The following is a 22,886-nucleotide window of genomic DNA, read 5'->3' on the forward strand; positions in this document are numbered from 1 at the left end:
TTTTTTGGATTAGGTTAAGTCATTATTATGAGAAAGTTTCTCATTATTACGAGATACTAAGTCATTATTTCGAGAAAGTTTCTCATTATTATGACTTACAGAATTATATTTTTTTATTCAGTGGCGGAAACGGGCTTCCATACTCTTTCTTTCAGTATCAGAAATTTAAATGTGAGATTCTGGAAACGAGATCTAAATTTAGCGGGAACAGTCAGGTCGGGAAGAAAATTATTCTAAGCGGACAGCAGGTGAACAGAGTGAATATATAGTGGGAGCAGGTGGGTGCGGGCCTAAAAAAATAGTCCCGCACAGACCAGTCTGTAGGTGGCGACTCAAGTACCTTGATGGGTCTGACCAGTTTGGGTTTCTTCCATCTGTAGTACAGCAGCCCAGCTATAGTGACTCCATATGAAAGGTAGTTTATAAAAGACACATAGTTTATCAGGTTATGCGTGTCCCCGATGCACAGGATCACTATGGTCGCCGTACACTGTGGAGAACAAGAGAGAAAGACACTTTGACCATGTTTATACTTCGTAAAAGAATCATGCTGCAGTTCTCAGCCTTTTTGACTCAAAGGCCCCCCATTTTCCAACACAATATTCAAAGGCCCCATTTAGACAGAGATATTTTCTCCATTTTCAAACCTTTTTAATGAACAAAAACTGAATAGCTATGTATCCATCCAGGTCTTTTTACACAAATTTTGGGATAAGGAATGGAAACAACTGGATGTGAATAAAACCTTAAAATGTGCATTAAAAAGTTACATGCCTCTTTATTTTGTAGGAAAAAGCAGCCATAGGTTTCCCCGGTTGCAGTAACTTTTATTTTGTAGTACTGATACTTTGTTTCCCAGAAAGTGACAAATTTGTTCTTTTGAACAAATGGGATGGAAATAGTGCTTTATTCGCAAATGTATTATGCAATATTCAAGTTTTCCTGCACAAGTTAAATGGATGGAAAGCTAATAATGATTTATTTAATTAATTAACCATGATTTATTTTGTGTTTCCAAAATATTCAAGATTCTAATTCTAATGTTCTTCGATAAAAACGTTATTTATTGAGGGGGGAAATATAAATCTCAGTTTAAATCATGTTTTTTTAGCACTTTAAAGTAGATATAATGTGAATCAAAAAGTAAAAAAAAAAAAAAAAACTTTTAAAAGTACTTTTAAATCATACTCTCACCATAAACGATGATGTTTTGTGACATGTTTGAGTCTATCTGCTATATAAACTGAACTTTAAATGTGCTTGATCTGTGTCATTGAATGTTGATGTCAAGCAAATCTGTGAAGTATAAACAGGCTTTTCCAAACGTTTCAATTGAACAGTTATTTTCTTGTAAAAGGGGCACATAACCAGCAATGTTTAAACCCTGTTTTAGTGCTGTGGTTGATTGACAGGTGAGTAGGCGGTCCTTTACTGTTGTCCAGAACACAACAGGACAGATTAGCTTGTGTTTATACAATAAATTCAACATGATCACATGAGTTTTCCATTACCTCTGAATGTGGTTTGAGTGATCTGTTCACAAAACATTCTGGACCCCATTTAGACCTGAATCAGATCAACCAAATCATGCAGACTGAAAGCAGTATTGTGTTGCATGTGCTGTGTGTGCGAATAGCTCTTCTCTCTCACACAAACGAGTAGGGCAGGAATTGGTGTGCAGCTCTTAAGGTGGATCATAGCCAGCAGGTAGGGCAGGTGACCCTCTCTGGCGCCTGAGAAACACAACCTGTGGAGGATGGACAATGAAGCAAGTTTTAGTTTGAAGCATGGCTGTATTAGGCCATTTTAATAGTACTCAAATGTTTCTTTACCTGGAAGATGTAAACAAGTATCCGTTGATCCCCCCAAAGGTGGAAAGAGCCACAGAGATGGGCATCACCCAGGAGAACACTCCTAGCAGCTTCTCTCCAAATGTCTGCAACACAACACACAAAAACAGATGCTAATTTATCAAAGCACCTAATAGATTGTTTTAGCAGAATAAGCCAGAAGAAGTCAGAGAAACTCACCACAGCGACAGCGTTTGACTCCAGCAGCTCTTGAGGGGACATGGAGGAGAAGTACGCAATGTTGGTGAGAGTATAGACGAGCGTCACCAGGGGGATGGAGATGTAGATTGCACGTGGAAGGTTCCTAGAGCAGAAACCATAACACACCATAAAACATATGCTGTAAGAGTTACCCAAGGTATTGTATTTTAAGTTGACTTTTTTCAGTTTTAGTTTTAGCAATTTTAGTTCAACTTATTTCAGTTAGTTTCTAAGGCAGCCTTTCTCATTTTGTCAGTTTTTTTAAGTTTTGAAGATTTTATTTTAACAGAAACCATTTTAATAGTTTTAGTTACCAATAACGACAATGTATAGTAGATGTATAATAACAGATTTTCGTTTGTTTAAAGTACATTCCTGTAGCAGAATAAACACGTAAAACCTGCAGACAAAAAGTGGGGCAAAACTATTTATAGTGGGGCAAAGCTGAATTTAAATAAAAAAATCTGTGAAAATCGAGTACGAAAAAATAAAATAATTAATTTGCATATGCCCTATATATACTCTAATAACTACTAAAGTATTAAATATGAGAGCTTAGAGAGCTGGCTGGTTAATGTCCAGATCAATTTCCCACATTTTCACTCAGAGTTTTTGCATCTTTTTGTTGAAAGTCTTTTAATTCGTTGCCCAGATTATTCTTGAGAAAACGTGACTAGCCTTTGGCAACAGAAGCGCTGTTTCTGCCATCCAAACGTGCTTGAAACACAAAAAGCATCTCAATTAGCCGTGAAGTAATCCTTTCTGTAACCTATTTTGTGCATTTCCAACAACTTGAGCACTTTTGAGGATGGTTTGGAATCTGTTGATAATACGGTACTTGATGCTACGCAACATGAATACATTATGCAAGTTACAATGCTTTTTTTGTTTCACTGGTGGATGCTTTTATTTATACTGTTGCTGTATTTATTGTCACTTGGTATTTGTAAGTTATTTGTAATTTGGTGATTAAAAGCTTCTTTTTCATAGGGTTATTTAGGCTTACGGTCATTGTGGTTGGTGTGTTAAACAAGGTCTATGCATGTGTTCATGTTTGTGCACTATGCTGTGGGGCTGTTGTTTGATTGCATTTTGTTAATGGAGAACAACAAATATTTCCTCTGCAGTAACTGTCCTAAAACACGTACATCTCCTTCGCGAGGCCTCCCAGGCATGTTGAGGCCCCAGACGACCACCTCTATTGTCTGTAAGACGGACCGGCCATGATTGTGACATAGATTATAATAGAGACTCACTTGCGAGGCTCAACCACCTCTTCAGTGACGTAGTTCAGGAAGTTCCATCCACTATAGGCAAATGAAGCCTGCAGGAAGGCAAGAGCAATCTGCCCCACTGAAGGATCCTTTATGAACTCAAATGCTGTCTGGGGCTCCAATGCATCATAATGTCCTAGAGAGAGTAAATAGAAAATATGCTTTTGACCTCAGGGTTGTACCTGTTGGATAAAACGCTGTATATTTCAGATGCTTATGGGAACAATCTGTTCATATTCATCTTGACGCTCTAGTGTCATCAATTTGATTTCATTATTTCACTAAATAGCCAAAGCCTCCAAAACGCCTTTCTCTTTCCTGTCACTCAAGTGTGAAACTGCACTGCTTAGCTCTCTCGTTTACTCAATTCTTTCTCTTGTCAGTTCAGGGAATGCCTCCAGACAAGCTCGCTAAATAAAAATAAAGTCTTCCCATAGTAGGTCATAGCCATTACCTGCATCTCTAGACCCAGGACTGACCACCACTGCTTTATTGTGATATCACTCAGTTGTGTAAGACAAGTCACACAGTTCACATCGTTAAAACTATTCTGCAAATTGAGTCTAAAATTGCCATTTTGCTACAGTCTTAGCTTAGTTTGTTGTGAACTGTCTAAAGTAAATGAGTCAGCTTTACGCTCTATTGTAACATTTCAAAACACTATCAAAACATCCTAATAAGCTATTATTTTCTGATTCAATTAACTAAAGTTCATTCCAATTAATGTATGTTTGAACCAATTAAATAATGCAAAACAGAGGATTTAATAGTGAGATATCTAAAGGCTGGAATACACTACACAACTTTCGATGTGTTCAGAATGACTTGAAAGTCTGGTAGTGTGCGATCCTCAGTCGTTTAGTGTATGGTGTCCAGTTTTTCTCTGTAGCCATTTACAAAGTCGGCAGTTGTATGATGTCTGATATCGGCAAGTGTTTTGAAATTTGTTTAGATTTTAAAAGTTGTGTAGTCTTAAAGGTCATTGGTTCAAGTTTTAGAAAGGGTGATTTATGAAACTACCCACCACTGTGCCCTTGAGTAAAGCACGTAACCACAGGGTGCTTCAATGTATATCACTTTGAACAAGCATCTGTTTAGTAACTCAAAATACAAGATCTACCACTAGATGTCACTACTGAAAAAATTGAGTTTGAGGAATGGTTTCTCCCAGAATCTGCAGAAGAAAAAACAACTTGAGGGTGAGTAAATAATGACAGAATTTATATTTTGGAGATAATTATTCATGAAATGTTAGCATATTCCAAGAGAGTTCAAGCTTTAGTAGCAATGGGTTTAGATTGGTTCCTCTCTTTTCTCAAAATAGCTTATTATTTGTTTGTGTTTACTGGATTATTTCAGTGGTCTGTGCCCACTCAAGGTGAATCTTTTGCTTTTTATTCATTAGATAATAGGCAGCTGGTCTGTTTAGGCTGGCTTTAAAGGGGTGGTTCAGTGGGGTTTTTTTAGGCTTGATTGTGTTTATGAGGTGCAGTCTAACGTGTTAATGCTTAGTTTTTTTAAAAATGCATTATTTTTCACATAATTTACCTTTATTCCACGCACTGATCATTTCCTTCTTTTATGAAGCCCCTCCCTCAGAAATAGGCGATGGACTCTGATTGGTTAGCTAGCCCAGTGTGTTGTAATTGGCTAAACAGCCTCTAGTGCACGTCTAAATAATATAGTATCCATATCCAAAAATATCCATATTTCAAACGTAATAAACACTTTTCTCTCACTTCCGCTGACTGTCATAGACTGAAGCAGTTCCGGTTTTGTTTAATTTATATAGAGTTTAATTTATATAGACTCTGAATGAGCCAAGTGGAATGGATTTGAGGAAGCAGCATCGTGGAATTCAAGGCTGTAGCTAAATGGAGTTTAATTTATTAGGGCATTCATTATGTGGAATGGATTTGACTGACGGCGCTCTGAAAAGTACATATTCGCTGAATTAGAGACGGTAAAAGTGGGTGGGTCCAATATCATTGGTCTTCAAAAGTGGGTGGGTCCTGTCCCACCCTCATTCAATGGTTCTGACGCCCATGCCTAGGATGCTTCGAGGGTAAGTAAAACACAGTCTAATTTTCCTTTTTGGGTGAACTAACCCTTTAATATCGCTTATCAGTTTGAGCATATTCATGCCATTTAACTACCATTTAACTTGAGAAGCAGAGGATACTATTGAAGAGGATCATGCAGAACCTGTGCAAGCACAGCTTTTAATGGTAGGCCTATATTTTTTGTTGTTGTCTCATACTTTTAGATATGCTGTTATGTAAATGCATAGTAGCAAGTAGTACATGCTACTGCTTATGTTAGCTTTTAATATACGGTTTTATCCTGATTAAAGCTTTAATACAGTACGGCAACTGCACGCGCGTCCATGTTTAACGCTTCTCATAGCTATGTGAAAATAAGTGTAAAATTGAAACAGTTCATTTTTGGAGCTGAGCTGAATGAGAGAGAGCGAGAGAGCGAGAGAGATGCAGAGCAGGTGGACGCGAGGAACAGTATTGAGAACAGCTGCTTTAGAACATTGATTTTGAAACTTTGAAACTTGTTAGAATACTTAGAAGACAGAATCGCGATTCATTTATGAATAGATTTTTACGTGCACCCCTAGTTTTCTCTGCCTCTTCTCTAAAGCAGCGCAGCATGGCCTCGCCCCCTTTGCTGCCTTTTCCCGAGGGCGGGCTTTATCTGGGTTTGTGACGTCACAAACCCGGGAAGTAACTTGTTGTAGTCCCTACCAGCCGTTTTTGTAGGCATTAAACTGCCAGAATTCTAAAAGACGATATCTCCGTTTGCATTGAACTTTCAGCTTTGTAACTTTGCAGATATTGTTTATGTTCAAACAGCAACATTACACACTAACTAACGTTAAAAAAGTGAAATCGCAATGAACCACCCCTTTAATGTGCTGGGAGTGTTTGATGATTCATGCCATTTAACTGGGGGATTTATTCACAGATGTGAGTTTATCACACTCTTCTCCTTTCTCTCCTTTGCCTATTACTTAATTCTCTCTTTTATCTCTCAACTTCACTGTGTACAAAGGCACAAAGCTTTCTCAGCTTCTGTGGTTTACATACTATTTACATACATTGGGAATATATAAAGTTTTTTTAAATTATGTTTTGGACTGAATGCATCTGCAGATAGGCACTGTTTGTTCAGGAACATGTGTTACATTGCTTATCTGTGCTACAGTTTGGCCTATCAAATGAAAGTGAGGGAAAAAGCAATACAGTATAGAATTGTGATACCCTTAATGTTTAATATTTAATGTCACTGCACATTTGTAGAATTAAAAATGCTTTGGTACTTCAAACTGCATCGGTTTTAATGTAAGACAGCACAAAGAACTCTGTTTTACGAGATAGAGTATCATGTTTCATTTAAGACAATGGCTGGAAAGAACATAAGTGTAAAGTGTACTTGAGTTGACACACCTTTGGCAATCTGGATCATTCCCACTACAATGATGAGGACAAGGGCCAGCAGTTTCCCCACAGTGAAAATATCCTGGATCCGTGTCCCCCAGCGCACACTGGAGCAGTTCACCCAAGTCAGGAACACTGTAAACACAGGCAGTGAACACACAGTTATTCATTTACACATTCCAAACTCACAGGTTTAATAATAATTTCCCTGAAATATTATGAAAAACATTAGCAATCCCCAATAGAGACGGTAAAAGTGGGTGGGTCCAATATCATTGGTCTTCAAAAGTGGGTGGGTCCTGTCCCACCCTCATTCAATGGTTCTGACGCCCATGCCTAGGATGCTTCGAGGGTAAGTAAAACACAGTCTAATTTTCCTTTTTGGGTGAACTAACCCTTTAATATCGCTTATCAGTTTGAGCATATTCATGCCATTTAACTACCATTTAACTTGAGAAGCAGAGGATACTATTGAAGAGGATCATGCAGAACCTGTGCAAGCACAGCTTTTAATGGTAGGCCTATATTTTTTGTTGTTGTCTCATACTTTTAGATATGCTGTTATGTAAATGCATAGTAGCAAGTAGTACATGCTACTGCTTATGTTAGCTTTTAATATACGGTTTTATCCTGATTAAAGCTTTAATACAGTACGGCAACTGCACGCGCGTCCATGTTTAACGCTTCTCATAGCTATGTGAAAATAAGTGTAAAATTGAAACAGTTCATTTTTGGAGCTGAGCTGAATGAGAGAGAGCGAGAGAGAGAGAGAGATGCAGAGCAGGTGGACGCGAGGAACAGTATTGAGAACAGCTGCTTTAGAACATTGATTTTGAAACTTGTGAATCCATTAGAATACTTAGAAGACAGAATCGCGATTCATTTATGAATAGATTTTTACGTGCACCCCTAGTTTTCTCTGCCTCTTCTCTAAAGCAGCGCAGCATGGCCTCGCCCCCTTTGCTGCCTTTTCCCGAGGGCGGGCTTTATCTGGGTTTGTGACGTCACAAACCCGGGAAGTAACTTGTTGTAGTCCCTACCAGCCGTTTTTGTAGGCATTAAACTGCCAGAATTCTAAAAGACGATATCTCCGTTTGCATTGAACTTTCAGCTTTGTAACTTTGCAGATATTGTTTATGTTCAAACAGCAACATTACACACTAACTAACGTTAAAAAAGTGAAATCGCAATGAACCACCCCTTTAATGTGCTGGGAGTGTTTGATGATTCATGCCATTTAACTGGGGGATTTATTCACAGATGTGAGTTTATCACACTCTTCTCCTTTCTCTCCTTTGCCTATTACTTAATTCTCTCTTTTATCTCTCAACTTCACTGTGTACAAAGGCACAAAGCTTTCTCAGCTTCTGTGGTTTACATACTATTTACATACATTGGGAATATATAAAGTTTTTTTAAATTATGTTTTGGACTGAATGCATCTGCAGATAGGCACTGTTTGTTCAGGAACATGTGTTACATTGCTTATCTGTGCTACAGTTTGGCCTATCAAATGAAAGTGAGGGAAAAAGCAATACAGTATAGAATTGTGATACCCTTAATGTTTAATATTTAATGTCACTGCACATTTGTAGAATTAAAAATGCTTTGGTACTTCAAACTGCATCGGTTTTAATGTAAGACAGCACAAAGAACTCTGTTTTACGAGATAGAGTATCATGTTTCATTTAAGACAATGGCTGGAAAGAACATAAGTGTAAAGTGTACTTGAGTTGACACACCTTTGGCAATCTGGATCATTCCCACTACAATGATGAGGACAAGGGCCAGCAGTTTCCCCACAGTGAAAATATCCTGGATCCGTGTCCCCCAGCGCACACTGGAGCAGTTCACCCAAGTCAGGAACACTGTAAACACAGGCAGTGAACACACAGTTATTCATTTACACATTCCAAACTCACAGGTTTAATAATAATTTCCCTGAAATATTATGAAAAACATTAGCAATCCCCAAAAAAGGAAAATTAAAAAAGTAATCTAATTAATAATCACATATTAAGAAGTACTGTCTGTCACTTCAGATGTTGTAACAAAGAGCTTTTTCACCAAAAAAAAAAAAAAAACCTAGGTGTCATGGGGACAAATCAGGTTATGACAGTGTGATTTAGTTGGCAGAGCAGCACTGGTCACATGGTCCATTTTTATTAGTTTAAAGGTGCCATAGAATGCATTGATACAATATTTTAAATTGTTCTCTGATATCGCCATAGAAGGTATGTGGCTTAGGTAAGGGCAAAAAATCTCCAGAAATGGATTTACATGTCCATTTACAACCCTAGGATTTGTCCCTAGAATGAAATGGTCTGTTTTTACCTTATTTGGAAGGGTCATGAATAATAATGTTGAACTCTGCTCTGATTGGCTGTTTCAAAGTGCGGCTCATTTCAGTAGCTCACACAGCAGGAAGGAAACAGTGAAAATATATATTTCAATACTTTCTCTCACAGTTATATCATTGGGTAATTATACTGTATATAAAATGCGGACATCAGGGAGCCGCTATTAATATGCGGGGCATTGAACCAGTTTTCGAATGCACGGTCGCGTTTTACTTTCACTTTCAAGATTTGCGATGCACGTGCTGTGTAAACTACAGCGGCAGTACTTACCACACATTTTACAAGATCAGATGCTTGTCAGTGGTGCTCAGGATCTGTAAATCATTCGCCATCATTCTCAGTCATCTCTCCTTACTCTGTTTATGTGGTAAGTGAAATCTTATGTACTGTAATGTAACAGGCTACCGCTAGCAAGCAGCTAACCATGTCCCTTTAGTGGCTAGCTTTATTTTTTTAGAACGTGCGTTATTTGTTTTCTGTGCCTTTCTGAATATAGACACCAACCCATCCCTGCACATCACATCCCCTGCACAGCCTGGAACATAACATTTATTTCCATGATCTGCCATTTTCGCTGTTGTCCTCGCTTGTTTCTTCACAATACCTGCAGAACTTCTGATGATTCGGCTGTGCAGGTTCGGCTGGCGGCTGGCATAGAACATGGGCGGGTATATGCAAATGTTGGGGGCGTAACTATTAGTGATCCCGACTGTAACGTCAGTCGGTCTTATGTTCTGATTCGCCTATTTTTCAGTGGTCTTTTGAATGCACAAGATTTACATAAGGAGGAGGAAACAATGGTGTTTGAGGCTCACAGTATGTAATTTCCATGTACAGAACTGTTATTATTCAACTATGCCAAGGTGAATACAGTTTTCCATTCTACGGCATCTTTAAAGAGGGGAAATAAAGATCAGATGTAACTTATTTTACTGCTGCAGGGAAAACACTGACCCATTCAAGTGGTTATCACTCTGCAAACTTTCAAGGGAGCCTCAAGATAATTTAATAATTTAAAATAAGACAAAATTTGCATTACATTTTCAATTTTATATTTAAAATTAAAATTTGAGTCCCCTTTGTTCAGGGACTCATTATTCCACTTCTGTTCATCGAATGCCTATGAAATCTTAGTTCAGTTTATGTCTTAGTGAACTTTTTATGTTAATAATAATAATGTTACTTTTTTCACATTTGCTGGAAATAAAAGCAGTTGAATGTTGGGGGGGGGTTAGTTTACATTTTTCTAGTTATGCTTGTCAAACTCTATAATATTTCACTAGGTAGAAATTGTGAAACACAAATTACTGAAAAAATAATGCAAATTCATTGGTTAAAAAGAGTGGGAGACTTGAAAAACATACAGCTTTTAAAACGTATGGAATCCTGAAATGTAATTTACAGACACTACGAGTGTCAGGTCTTCAGATATTCTTGTGAACAATGGGGGGCCTTCGAGTCAAAAGGTTGACAACAACTTCTTCAACTGAAGTCAATGCAAGTTAGTGCAGAGGAAAAGTAGAGTGATACAGTTACCTCAAATCACTCTACTTGGTTATCTGTAACCTTACATATTTATTAGGTATCTTTCTTTATGCAGTACAACTGGGACTTCTTTGGAAACAAAAAAAAAGAATAGTTTATCAACTGGCATCAATACAAAGCAGACGAAAACTGACGGATTAAAAAAAGCAAAACTACTCTATACATTCAGTATAGAAGTACAGGCATTAGAGGCCTGCTTGTCTGTACATCTGTGATTGAGGTTAGTGGCTTCTGTGTTCAGCCGTATTGTGTAACAGCTCCGGTAGATCCGGTACACAGAGGTCCGTCTCCAGGGCTTGACGGCACAGTATACCCAGGCATGTCAAGGGAGACACTGGGCAAAGGGGAGACGGGTTACCCCCACTCATCCATCAATGGCCGGAATTACCCGCCCACACACGCAAACACATGCGGGGCATCTGTCAGACCCCCCTAGACAAACAGCTTCCGATGCCCCACAACAAAAATGGTCCAGACGCCAGCTGAATTGTTGGCGAGAGTAAGCAGTTGACAAGAGTGGCTCACAGCCTGTAAACTAACAGCTAACCTGCTCAACTTCATCCGCTCATGTGATCCTGAGCTCAATACACAACATCTGTCAACCTTCATGGTCAGACAGCATTCAGTGAATCAATATAGTACAGCAGTCTTTAAGATAAAAGCACAACTCAGGTAAAAGCAAACAATAAAACACACTTAAAACCTAAACCTGCATCCACAGGGCATCCAAATGTAGTTTTCATATTTTATTCAGAAAACTAATTAATACGTTGATTGTATAACAATGGCTCTCTCTTGGTTCAATGTGATTAAAACAATATGCCTCAAGAGTCACTGTGATTTTTTTTCTCACAGTTATTAGGTGTTCTTAGGGACCTTAAAATTACAGCAATAGCAAGATGATCAAAGACACAATGTTCAAATCATAGTGACATTTATTAATAATAATAATCTGATTTGATTTTTTTTTTTGCCAGTTTACGGTAGCCAGGCAACATATTAGCTCATATTAACCCCAAAATATTGCTCTCATGTTGTTCTAAACTTGCATGACTTTTTGTATGACCCTTTAACATGAATGATTAAAAATAACTCGCATTAATATAAAATATGCAGTGACAGGTGTTATCCATTTTATACAATAGGTTTCAGAGCACTACAGTGTTTGCCATGAGTTTTGTTTCCTCTTGTTTGGCTTTAGCGGATCTGACTCCAGCTCCTTCTGTTTTGTATCACAGTGCAGAATTGACTAAGGGTGGCCAAATGAAGTTAAATGAACACAAAGCTAATGAGAGGAGAATTCTAATGAAGTGCAGTAACAGCCTTTAAATCTGCCAAAATACAACCACTCACTTCAAACCTCCGAGAGGGGCATCCTTCTGCAGCTAATTGACCGATAAAGCCAACAAAAGACACACTAAATACACAAAAACGTGCTAAACACTATATCTCTCTGTGGCCAAAGCCTGAAATAAGTGTTATGTTTTTAATGTTTACTCAGTGTTGTAAATGGCAAGCATTTAAACAGTTTTATATATAAAAAAAAGACATTAAGAAAAACTATTTAGATTTGTATTGTCTCTTTACTTTGGCATGATTCATATTTATGTTTTTTAAAATAATATTGCAGACATGAGCAACAAGAGTCACATGAACAGATCTCTTTCAGTCTCTGGGGTGTGTGGCCTTTACATTTACACATGAGAGGAGAAGCTTTCCACACACTCATAAACCAATAAAAATGTACAGTAAACTACCTGCCATTAAAGTTGTAAAAAAGTAATGTGGCACACATCTTTTTTTTCCAAGTCAAATGAGAGATTGAGTTAAGTTGTATTATGCATGACAATAAGACGCTTCACAAAAGTCTGTGTGTTTGTTTGTGTATCCAGACCAGCGGGAGCTGTGTGTGTGTTTGTGTGTGTGTGGGTATCTCTCTGTGTGTAATCTGACTGCAGTAGACAGAGCTTGTGACATTCATTCAGAACATTCAGAAGGGGAGGGCAAATGTAACACATGGTGCAATATGGACAATTTCTCTCACACAGTGCAACTAAGAACACTCACTCACTCATAACCAGGGGTTCATGCAAAGGTTTCCAAATGCAAATACACCAAGTGTATTTGGTGTAATGAAATGTGTTTATGCGGTTTAAAGTTCAAAAAACACATTATTTTCCACATACTGTACATTATTGTTTCTCCTCTATGCCCCGCCTTTTTGAAACGTGTCGATTTTTACAAAACTCATCGGTCTGAAAAAGCGAGGTGTGCTCTGATTGGCCAGCTATCCAGTGCGTTGTGATTGGCCGAATACCTCAAGCGTGAGACGGAAATGTTACACCCCTCACATACTGTTGATGCCGTGTCCAGCCGGAGCGACGAGACAAAAACATTAAAACCCATTACAAACGAGGCATTTGTTGCATCCAGTGGGGACATAATTACTGATTATAATGACTTATACTGTCTTTTTACGCATTGCATCGCGCCGCGTAAATATAAAACTCTGTCTGCATTTGTGATCGGAGAAATGACAAACAACAAGTGCTACTCTACTGCCCAAAATTCGCGTTTGAATCATCAGTGGCAAATCCTTTAAATGAAAACGTACTTACAGTCTGTGAGTCAGAACAGCCGGCATTGTAGTCTAACGTTACTCTCCCAGGATCAGTAAACAGTCCTCCATAAAATGTGCTGCACACATCTGGATATTTGGGTTAAACTGCTCTGGAACAGTGTTGTAAGTGCAACTTAACCACTGATTTCTAGTCGTGTCCTCTTTTGGAAGACAAAACAAAGTAGTTTCGCTTTCACAATGAAAAACACAGCTGCCTAGCGTGAGGGGAAGCCCTGGCTTAGTGTGCGCTGAGGCCTGGATAGAGTGAGCTGAGGCCGGGCTAGCGTGAGCCGAAGCCCCGGCTTAGCGTGCGCTGAGGCCGGGAAAGAAGAGAAAAGTTTCTTTGCGTAAACATTTGGGCGGTGTTACGCAAATCTTCCCACATAGTGAGGTAGATATGTGGGGGTGTGTTAGAACGAGCCATTTTAGGTAGGTGTGGCTGACTCTGAACTTTTATAAAGAATATCTCTTTGGATTTGAGACTTTAGTCTTTGCAACTTTACAGATCTTCTTATTGCACCAAGAGCTTGTAACACTCCAAAGAGAAAGGAAAAATTTAAATCGCATCATATGACCCCTTTAAAAATATCCACTGCTGCATCAGCTAAAAAAAAACCTGCACCTCGACTTCAAGCTAGGTTTGTGTATTTACATGTTCCTGAATTTGAATAATCAATTGTTGTATTTGCTATTGTATTCTATTTGATATACAGTATTTTAACCGAATATCATTCATTTTATGAATGGCGAAAGAACACTTAATTTCCCACTAATTCACAAATATTCCTGTCAATATTTTAGACTATAGTTCGATTTTTAAGCTATATTATTAAAGATGGAAGAACATTTTGTGGTGCAGTCTATCCAACTTAAGAATTTTTGATGGGGCTGGGTTAATTGCTTATTTCTCTGTCTAATCTGTTAAAATCTGTTTTTTTTTATTAATGTAGTTATTGTTTTGAGTTAACTTTTGTGTTACTGCTGCATTTTTTTTTTTTAATTTTGAGTTGCAATCCAGTAAATTTTTCATTCCGTCATTTTACATTAAACAAATTTCTTGTGAACATGCTCAATTCAATTCAAATTCCAACTATAAACTGAAAGGGAGACTGAATTTCGTCCAACCCTGCTTAAATCCTCACCACTGACTGACTCAGCAGAAGTTCGTGATCACACAACAAGCAGATAAAACTTGTGAATCCAATGCAAGGGTCATTTTTTTGTGGGCATTTGTGTGGGAACTGTATGCGAAAAAACGGTGCTAAGTGTATGAAGACCACGGGTGTTTTCCTGAGGTCTTTGAATGTCTCATCTTATTACAGGGTATTTGCTTGGTCGAAAGGTTAATGACAGACTGTGGGAGGGCGAGAGTTAGAACTGTGCCCTTCCTAAGCATGACTCACACACTCCAAGCGGCTTATGAAAAGATCATAATTCACTCCTCATTGTCAGGTTTAACGGTATTTTAGCGCCATTCACAAAGTCCCGCCTCTATGCTCTTTTACATCAAAGAGCATTTGGGTAACTAGGGCAACCGCAAAGTCCCCAAACAATACACAATACAGAGAACACGCCCACATGTTCCGCCGGCTCAAAGCCTGGCACCATTACGGAGTCTGATGCCACACAGCCTGAGGGTCAGGTGCCCTAATACCATAACATCGATACCAATCCCACCCTGCTATCCAGACCCAAACAAATATGTTCCCGAATATCTGGCTAATCGGAAGAGAGTGTAGAGATTTAATAATAATAATTCATTACATTTATATAGTGCATTTCTAGGCACTCAAAGCACTTTACATTGTCAGGGGGATCTCCTCATCCACCACCAGTGTGCAGCATCCACCTGGATGATGCGACGGCAGCCATAGTGTGCCAGAACGCCCACCACACACCAGCTTATTGGTGGAGAGGAAACAGAGTGATGAAGCCAATCAGCAGATATGGGGATGATTAGGAGGCCATAATGGTCAGGGGCCAATGGGCAAATTTGGCCAGGATGCCAGGGTTACACCCTTACTCTTTTTCGAAAGACATTCTGGGATTTTTAATGACCACAGAGAGTCAGGACCTCAGATTAACGTCTCATCCGAAGGATGGTGCTTGTTGACAGTATAGTGTCCCCCGTCACTATACTGGGGAGTTAGGACCCACACAGATCACAGGGTGAGCACCCCCTGCTGGCCTCACTAACACCTCTTCCAACAGCAACCTAGTTTTCCCAAGAGGTCTCCCATCCAGGTACTGGTCAGCCTCAACCCTGCTTAGCTTCAATGGGCAACCAGTCTTGGGCTACAGGGTGATATGGCTGCCGGCCGATTTGGGATGCAGATCCAGCATCCTTTGATAAGGCAAATACATGAGGTGTCTTCCATAAATAGAGCCATAGCCCCTGCTCTTTGGAGTATGTCTGACTCAAAGCTTTAGTTGGCTGTTCTTCAGGACAGATTCTGCTGCCAAAAATAGGGATGGATGGCTCAGCTCAGCCAGCACTGTCATTAGGACCACTGCCCTCACATTGACACACCCCCAGTACTTCTTCCTGGGAGACCCTGTCCAGATCTGACAGGTCCAAACCAGCTGAGTCACATGTCTCTTCTGAAACAAACACACATACACACACGCATAGACATACATTTGACTGGTTTATCTCCACCAGCTCCAAAAATATCCTGCCATGCGCCCACCAGGGTTAAGCACTCAGAACAAGTTTGTACCACAGTAAAGGGGTTTATACACACACGAGGGAGTGATTGAGAAACAGAGAAAGACAGAATGAAGGACAAAGTAGACTCATCGTGACTATGCCTAAGTCAGAATGAAACTCTGTATGCACTGGGGATGCACAACATGTCAGCACCACATTAGAGTTTTTTTTTTACTTAACAGCATTGATAGTTATTTGGATATATAATTGTTAATGCTCATTTCCTCTAGAGGAAATTACCTGTCATCAAATGCTCACTAAAGACAATCTTTAAAAACGCTTAGAATCTAATACTATTACATGCAATTCACACAACCCTACAGAGTATAATCGGTTTGGAGAATGGATGGATGGAGTACAGCAAATCTTAAAATATCCATTTTTCATTTAAAACCACTAATTTAATTTTTTTATGATTTTATTTTTAATTTTAAACTAAATAGTTAAGAATTTTAATAGATGCTATTTATTCCTTATCAGTCATAAGATGAAAATAATTATTGGCTTCACTATCTGTATCAGTATCGGACAAAATTTTAATATTGGTGCATCCTTAGTATGCACTACAGTATATATATCTATCAAGTGATTTGCTATATCTAGGAAATTATAATTAAAGGATTAGTTCACTTCTGAATTAAAATTTCCTCATAATATTCTCATCCCCATGTCATCCAAGATGTTCACGTCTTTCTTTCTTCAGTCGAAAAGAAATTAAGGTTTTTGAGGAAAGCATTCCAGGGGTTTTCTCTGTATAGTGGACTTCAGTGGGGTTCACTGGGTGGAAGGTCCAAATTGTAGCTTCAGTGCAGCTTCAAAGCATTCTACACGATCCCAGACGAGGAAGAAGGTTCTTATCTAGCGAAACGATTCAAAATTTATTTACTTTTTGACCTCAAACGCTCATCTTGTCTAATTCTGCGTGAACTCTGTGCATTCCGGTTCATGACAATTAGGGTATATCGAAAAACTCCCATCTCATTTTCTCCTCCAACTTCAAAATCGTTCTAAATTGTCCTACATCGCTGTTTTACCGTTTCTTGTAAAGGGCGTTTGACCTTCTTTGCACGTTCACTTTGTAAACACTGGGTCAGTACTTCTGCAGCGATGTAGGACGATTTTGAAGTTGGAGGAGAAAATGCGATGGGAGTTTTTCGACCTACCCTAACTGTTTCGAATGGGACTGCACAGAGTACACATACGCATTGCAGAGCTATACAAGACAAGCGTTTGAGGTTTAAAAATATATAATTTTTATTCTTTTTTAGAAAATGACCGATCGTTTAGCTAGATAAGACCCTTATTCCTCGTCTGGGGTCATGTAGAACACTTTGAAGCTGCACTGAAGCTGCAATTTGGACCTTCCACCCAGTGAACCCCACTGAAGTCCACTATATAGAGAAAAACCCTGGAATGTTTTCCTCAAAAACCTTAATTTCTTTTTGACTGAAGAAAGACAGACATGAACATCTTGGATGACATAAGGATGAGAAAATTATGAAGAAATTTTCATTCAGAAGTGAACTAATCCTTTAAGCGGCCACAAGACAGCAGTACCAAATCAGAGTTGACCTGCTAAAGTAGAAGATTGCCTTATTACTAATGGTGTGTGCTTTACTCACTGACACAGGCGGTTGAGAGAAGCCGGGTGGCGATGAATGGGGGCAGACAGTTAGGGAAGGCAGGCTGCAGCACATAGTTGGAGAAGGTGAGCGCAATCACAGCCAGAGTCGTTGGGTACATAATCAACACAGCACTCCACAGCAACAAGAACCTGTGAAAACACAAACAAATGGCCATCTTTATCATCACCAATACAAAACAAACACAGAATTCTGAGTAGTGTTAGTGTTGCATCTGAGCGAGCAAGTAAACACACGTGAATCTCCCTGAGAAGTGCCCTTGTGTGCTTCACACACAAACTGAGACAACCACATTGACATTTAGGCATTTGGCAAACACTTTCATCCAAAACAATTCATACTGCATCTGTTCATGCATTTCCTGGGAATCGCTCCAATGACCTTGGCAATGTTAGTGCCATGCTCTGCTGTTTAAGCTAAATGAACACTGAGTTTACCACTCTGGAGGGTAACAATAGACCTACCCCACCAGTCCCCCGAAGATCTCAGTTACGTATGAGTAGTCTCCACCTGATTTGGGGATGGTGACGCCCAACTCGGCATAGCAAAGAGATCCCAAGGCACAGATCCCTCCTCCTAGAACCCACACGATGAGTGAGAACCCCACACTGCCTGCATGATCTAGAACCCCCTTTGGAGAAATGAAGATCCCTGAGCCAATGATGTTGCCTGAGAAAACAAGAGAAACAGCAATGGGTTGTTTAGTATATATTGTTCATATAATCTAAAATAAATTACATTACTGGACTGAATTATAAGGCATTCACCTCAGGACAGATTGGTTTTCTGTATCAGAAATTAATAGGCATAAATCTTATTGCCAATTGTACTAAGTGCATGGGAATATTTAAGTGAGATTTTGATTATGCTGTCTGTCTCATGCTTTTATATCAGTTTCTTACTTGAAATGTCTTTTTAAAAAATATTTGTAAAAATCTGCAATCTTGTGGGTTTTTTTCAGTGCAAGACAGCGTGTCCTAAAAGAACTGTCCTTGCAGCTGTCAAAACGCGGCTGCACATTCCAGGCAAACGGACACGATAAATAAGATCAGCAATGTTAGAGTCAACATCAGTTGCGAAATCGAGATGAGAGTTCAGTATCCAGTAAAAGGTAAATGTTCTGCTTCATGGCATATACATCTTAGGCAAACCCCGCTGAGCATGTATAGTGAATTTTCATTCAGAAGTGAACTAATCCTTTAAGCGGCCACAAGACAGCAGTACCAAATCAGAGTTGACCTGCTAAAGTAGAAGATTGCCTTATTACTAATGGTGTGTGCTTTACTCACTGACACAGGCGGTTGAGAGAAGCCGGGTGGCGATGAATGGGGGCAGACAGTTAGGGAAGGCAGGCTGCAGCACATAGTTGGAGAAGGTGAGCGCAATCACAGCCAGAGTCGTTGGGTACATAATCAACACAGCACTCCACAGCAACAAGAACCTGTGAAAACACAAACAAATGGCCATCTTTATCATCACCAATACAAAACAAACACAGAATTCTGAGTAGTGTTAGTGTTGCATCTGAGCGAGCAAGTAAACACACGTGAATCTCCCTGAGAAGTGCCCTTGTGTGCTTCACACACAAACTGAGACAACCACATTGACATTTAGGCATTTGGCAAACACTTTCATCCAAAACAATTCATACTGCATCTGTTCATGCATTTCCTGGGAATCGCTCCAATGACCTTGGCAATGTTAGTGCCATGCTCTGCTGTTTAAGCTAAATGAACACTGAGTTTACCACTCTGGAGGGTAACAATAGACCTACCCCACCAGTCCCCCGAAGATCTCAGTTACGTATGAGTAGTCTCCACCTGATTTGGGGATGGTGACGCCCAACTCGGCATAGCAAAGAGATCCCAAGGCACAGATCCCTCCTCCTAGAACCCACACGATGAGTGAGAACCCCACACTGCCTGCATGATCTAGAACCCCCTTTGGAGAAATGAAGATCCCTGAGCCAATGATGTTGCCTGAGAAAACAAGAGAAACAGCAATGGGTTGTTTAGTATATATTGTTCATATAATCTAAAATAAATTACATTACTGGACTGAATTATAAGGCATTCACCTCAGGACAGATTGGTTTTCTGTATCAGAAATTAATAGGCATAAATCTTATTGCCAATTGTACTAAGTGCATGGGAATATTTAAGTGAGATTTTGATTATGCTGTCTGTCTCATGCTTTTATATCAGTTTCTTACTTGAAATGTCTTTTTAAAAAATATTTGTAAAAATCTGCAATCTTGTGGGTTTTTTTCAGTGCAAGACAGCGTGTCCTAAAAGAACTGTCCTTGCAGCTGTCAAAACGCGGCTGCACATTCCAGGCAAACGGACACGATAAATAAGATCAGCAATGTTAGAGTCAACATCAGTTGCGAAATCGAGATGAGAGTTCAGTATCCAGTAAAAGGTAAATGTTCTGCTTCATGGCATATACATCTTAGGCAAACCCCGCTGAGCATGTATAGTGCCTGAATGATTATGCCTCAGCAAACTTAAACAAAAGAGTTTCAATTATATGAGGCTCAGCCACAGTTATGGGCCGAAGCATTATGTAATCCTTTTGAGTTCTCTCTTTGTCTGCGGGTGTTCGCATGAATTTGGTAGTATTGTGAGTGGATGTGAATGTTTGCTCCCAGCATCTCAGAACTGCATAAAGGATAAGGCAATGAAGCTGACGAGACAGAACCCAGCGCATCTCAAAAAAATCAGTCAAATGAGGCTCAAAGTTCCTGAATGAAGTTCATGGGGTCACACTACACCACACTTGACTCTGACTGGTCGTACAACTCACAACATAACAAAACAATGTCCACTTGGCTGATTAACAAAAGTATTAACTCCCCTTTGTGCCAGTTCCAAAATTTACAAACAGTGTTGTCACTGGTATTTCAAAACCTTGTCAACTTTAAGTACACGCTGTCTAAATAAAAAGTGTTCCTTTCATGTAATTTGCTGTCATTAAATTGCAGTGTATATCATCATGATTTCGGGCCATTGGTTACCCTGCTCTCTAGATATGGGTATTGGCATCGGCTATTGACAAACTAATTTCAGTCAACCACTAGTCCACTAGTTTAATTAATTAAAGATGTGACGGGGTAAATGAGGTTTCATTGTGTCCACATTACTTAAAGAAGCATTAAAAAGAAGAAAAGAAACTCCATTGGCGAAGAACTGTGTAAAGTAACTGATAAAATTTGTCATTGACCTCGAGTAATATCAGGAGGACTTTCTAGAACAGAGAAACTTTCCCATGGTCAGAAGGTAAACAAGTCACCAGTTAAATTTCAGCAGTTATTTTGCCTCTAGGAAATCCTTCACAAGGATGAATCTGCAATTCTATACTCTATATTTAAAGGTTCTTGTCAGATTCATGTCAAACATTTAAAGTGGTGAAGGGCTGTGAACAAAATTGTGTCAGCCTTACTACCCATAAAGCCACAAAACCATAAACATAACTGAAATCTACAGATGCACCTGTATGTTAATGTTCCACAGGAAAATCAAGCTCAAAACAATGAACCACTTCCACCTGATGGTACTACAATCAGGTCAAGGCCATATCTAACAGTTAACATTAGTTATATATCAATAAACCCCCTTAAATCTTGTTTATACAAAACCTCAAAAAGAAAGACTAGTTATACTTCACATAAAAATAAAGACATATATCATCATCCATACAGTGACTATACATACACACAGAGGATTATTCATTGGATGGACGTGCCCAGCACACTAATAATAAAAAGGTGGTTTTACTTATGTTTAATTTGGAAGATGCTGTACAGTACATAAGAAAATATGCATTTGAATTGTGATGTATCTTCCTGTCCAAAGCTCATTTAATCTTACACCATGATTTACTGACTACAATGAACACTTTCATCTTGCAGTGCTGATAATCCTACAGATACATGACATAGACTACACGAGACATATGCGTTTGCATCCAAGGCAGCAATACGATCTTAAATACTTAAAAGGAAGTCTACACTTCCGCCTACTTTAATTCTATATTTCCACTGCAGTGTTTAGCAATGGAGTCTTGTATGGTGGGTTTGTTCGGGGCACGTGAAGGACACCGTGTAGTGGGTTGCAGCCACGTAAGCGCGGAGTTGAGTTTCAGCCTGATTCTCTTCCTCAATGATGCAATCCGCGCTCTGATGAACAGAGTCTGATGGAGAACTGTAGCGGCATGGCACGAGACGCTCTTCTCGACGGAAACCGAGCAATGCTGTGTGTCTTCACTTGGAAAGTTGGACTGTTGTCCTAACAAAGTAAGACAGCCGTACAGCGTGACGATATAAGTTTGGAAATGAGTTTTGAGACCTAGCTTTTTAATACTTTATTTGTCACCACAAACACTCGACATTTAGAGCGAGCGCATTTCAGAGAGCAGATGTGGACAGATATCGTTAAAGAGAAGGAATATGAAAGAGTGAGGACAGAATATTGAGATAAATAGCAGAAAGAGAAGCAAACCGAGAGAAAATGATAGACAGAAAGAGAGAGAAAGTTGAAGCTGGTTAGAGCGCACGCGTTATACTGAATACAAGGAAACATCTCACCTATAATTATGGCGCACGCGCTCAGGAGACCAATTTCTTTTTTAAGAGTCACTCTGTCCTTAGATCCACTTTGGTTTCCTCCGGAATCTAACATCTTCTGTTGCTCCATTTTCGCGCGGTTTCTCTGGTTCGTTTCGGTTCCATCCATTCGTGCGGCTGTTCAAGAAATCTGCATCTGTATCCGCTCCCGGTCTCATATAGCGAGTTGATGCAGGGCTCCAGGCGCTCACGCATGCGCAGAACTCCTGCTGTCTGCCTCCACAAAGATCAACAGGTTGTGCTGTTACCTGCTCCAGGCGCGAGCAAAGAGGGACGCCTGTGGCATTGCAGCACCTCAAAGTCACAGCGTTTATGAATGCTGGCATTGACAGTCAAGATGTGTTGGAGTTGAGTGTGGGTTATCAGGAACGGTTGGAAAAAGAGTGGCATTGTAGGTTTAGAAGAAGTTCTTAGAGCTTAATTGTATCAATACTTTTGTGTTGACTGCCTGTATGTGGGTCTGAGTGTAAAAGGTTAGTTCACATATAACATTTTTATTTTCTTGTTTAATTCAGCTAAAAAAAATTCCACCATTTTAATTAATACCATTTTGATATCACTAATTCAAAATTATCATGCGATGTAACAAATACAATTTTATATTCCATTTATT

At 39.3% G+C, this 22,886-nt stretch overlaps 1 protein-coding gene across 1 annotated transcript in view; it reads right to left on the reverse strand.

Moving 5' to 3' along the window:
* LOC107554615 (asc-type amino acid transporter 1-like) overlaps nt 1-22,538 on the reverse strand; it is a 24,406-nt gene extending 1,868 nt beyond the window's left edge. Inside the window, exons 1-9 of the mRNA XM_016237181.1 lie at nt 22,235-22,538; nt 19,424-19,628; nt 18,939-19,090; nt 8,514-8,639; nt 3,308-3,461; nt 2,031-2,154; nt 1,833-1,936; nt 1,651-1,747; nt 341-490 (exon numbers count right to left, since the gene is read on the reverse strand). Coding sequence (XP_016092667.1) covers nt 341-490; nt 1,651-1,747; nt 1,833-1,936; nt 2,031-2,154; nt 3,308-3,461; nt 8,514-8,639; nt 18,939-19,090; nt 19,424-19,628; nt 22,235-22,382 — 1,260 coding nt within the window. The 5' untranslated portion in view covers nt 22,383-22,538. The remainder of the gene's footprint in view (nt 1-340; nt 491-1,650; nt 1,748-1,832; nt 1,937-2,030; nt 2,155-3,307; nt 3,462-8,513; nt 8,640-18,938; nt 19,091-19,423; nt 19,629-22,234) is intronic.
* Between the last annotated feature and the right edge of the window lie 348 nt (nt 22,539-22,886).

The sequence above is a fragment of the Sinocyclocheilus grahami genome, unplaced genomic scaffold (genome assembly GCF_001515645.1).
Source record: "Sinocyclocheilus grahami isolate Dianchi unplaced genomic scaffold, SAMN03320097.WGS_v1.1 scaffold508.1, whole genome shotgun sequence".
Taxonomy (NCBI): Eukaryota; Metazoa; Chordata; class Actinopteri; order Cypriniformes; family Cyprinidae; genus Sinocyclocheilus; species Sinocyclocheilus grahami.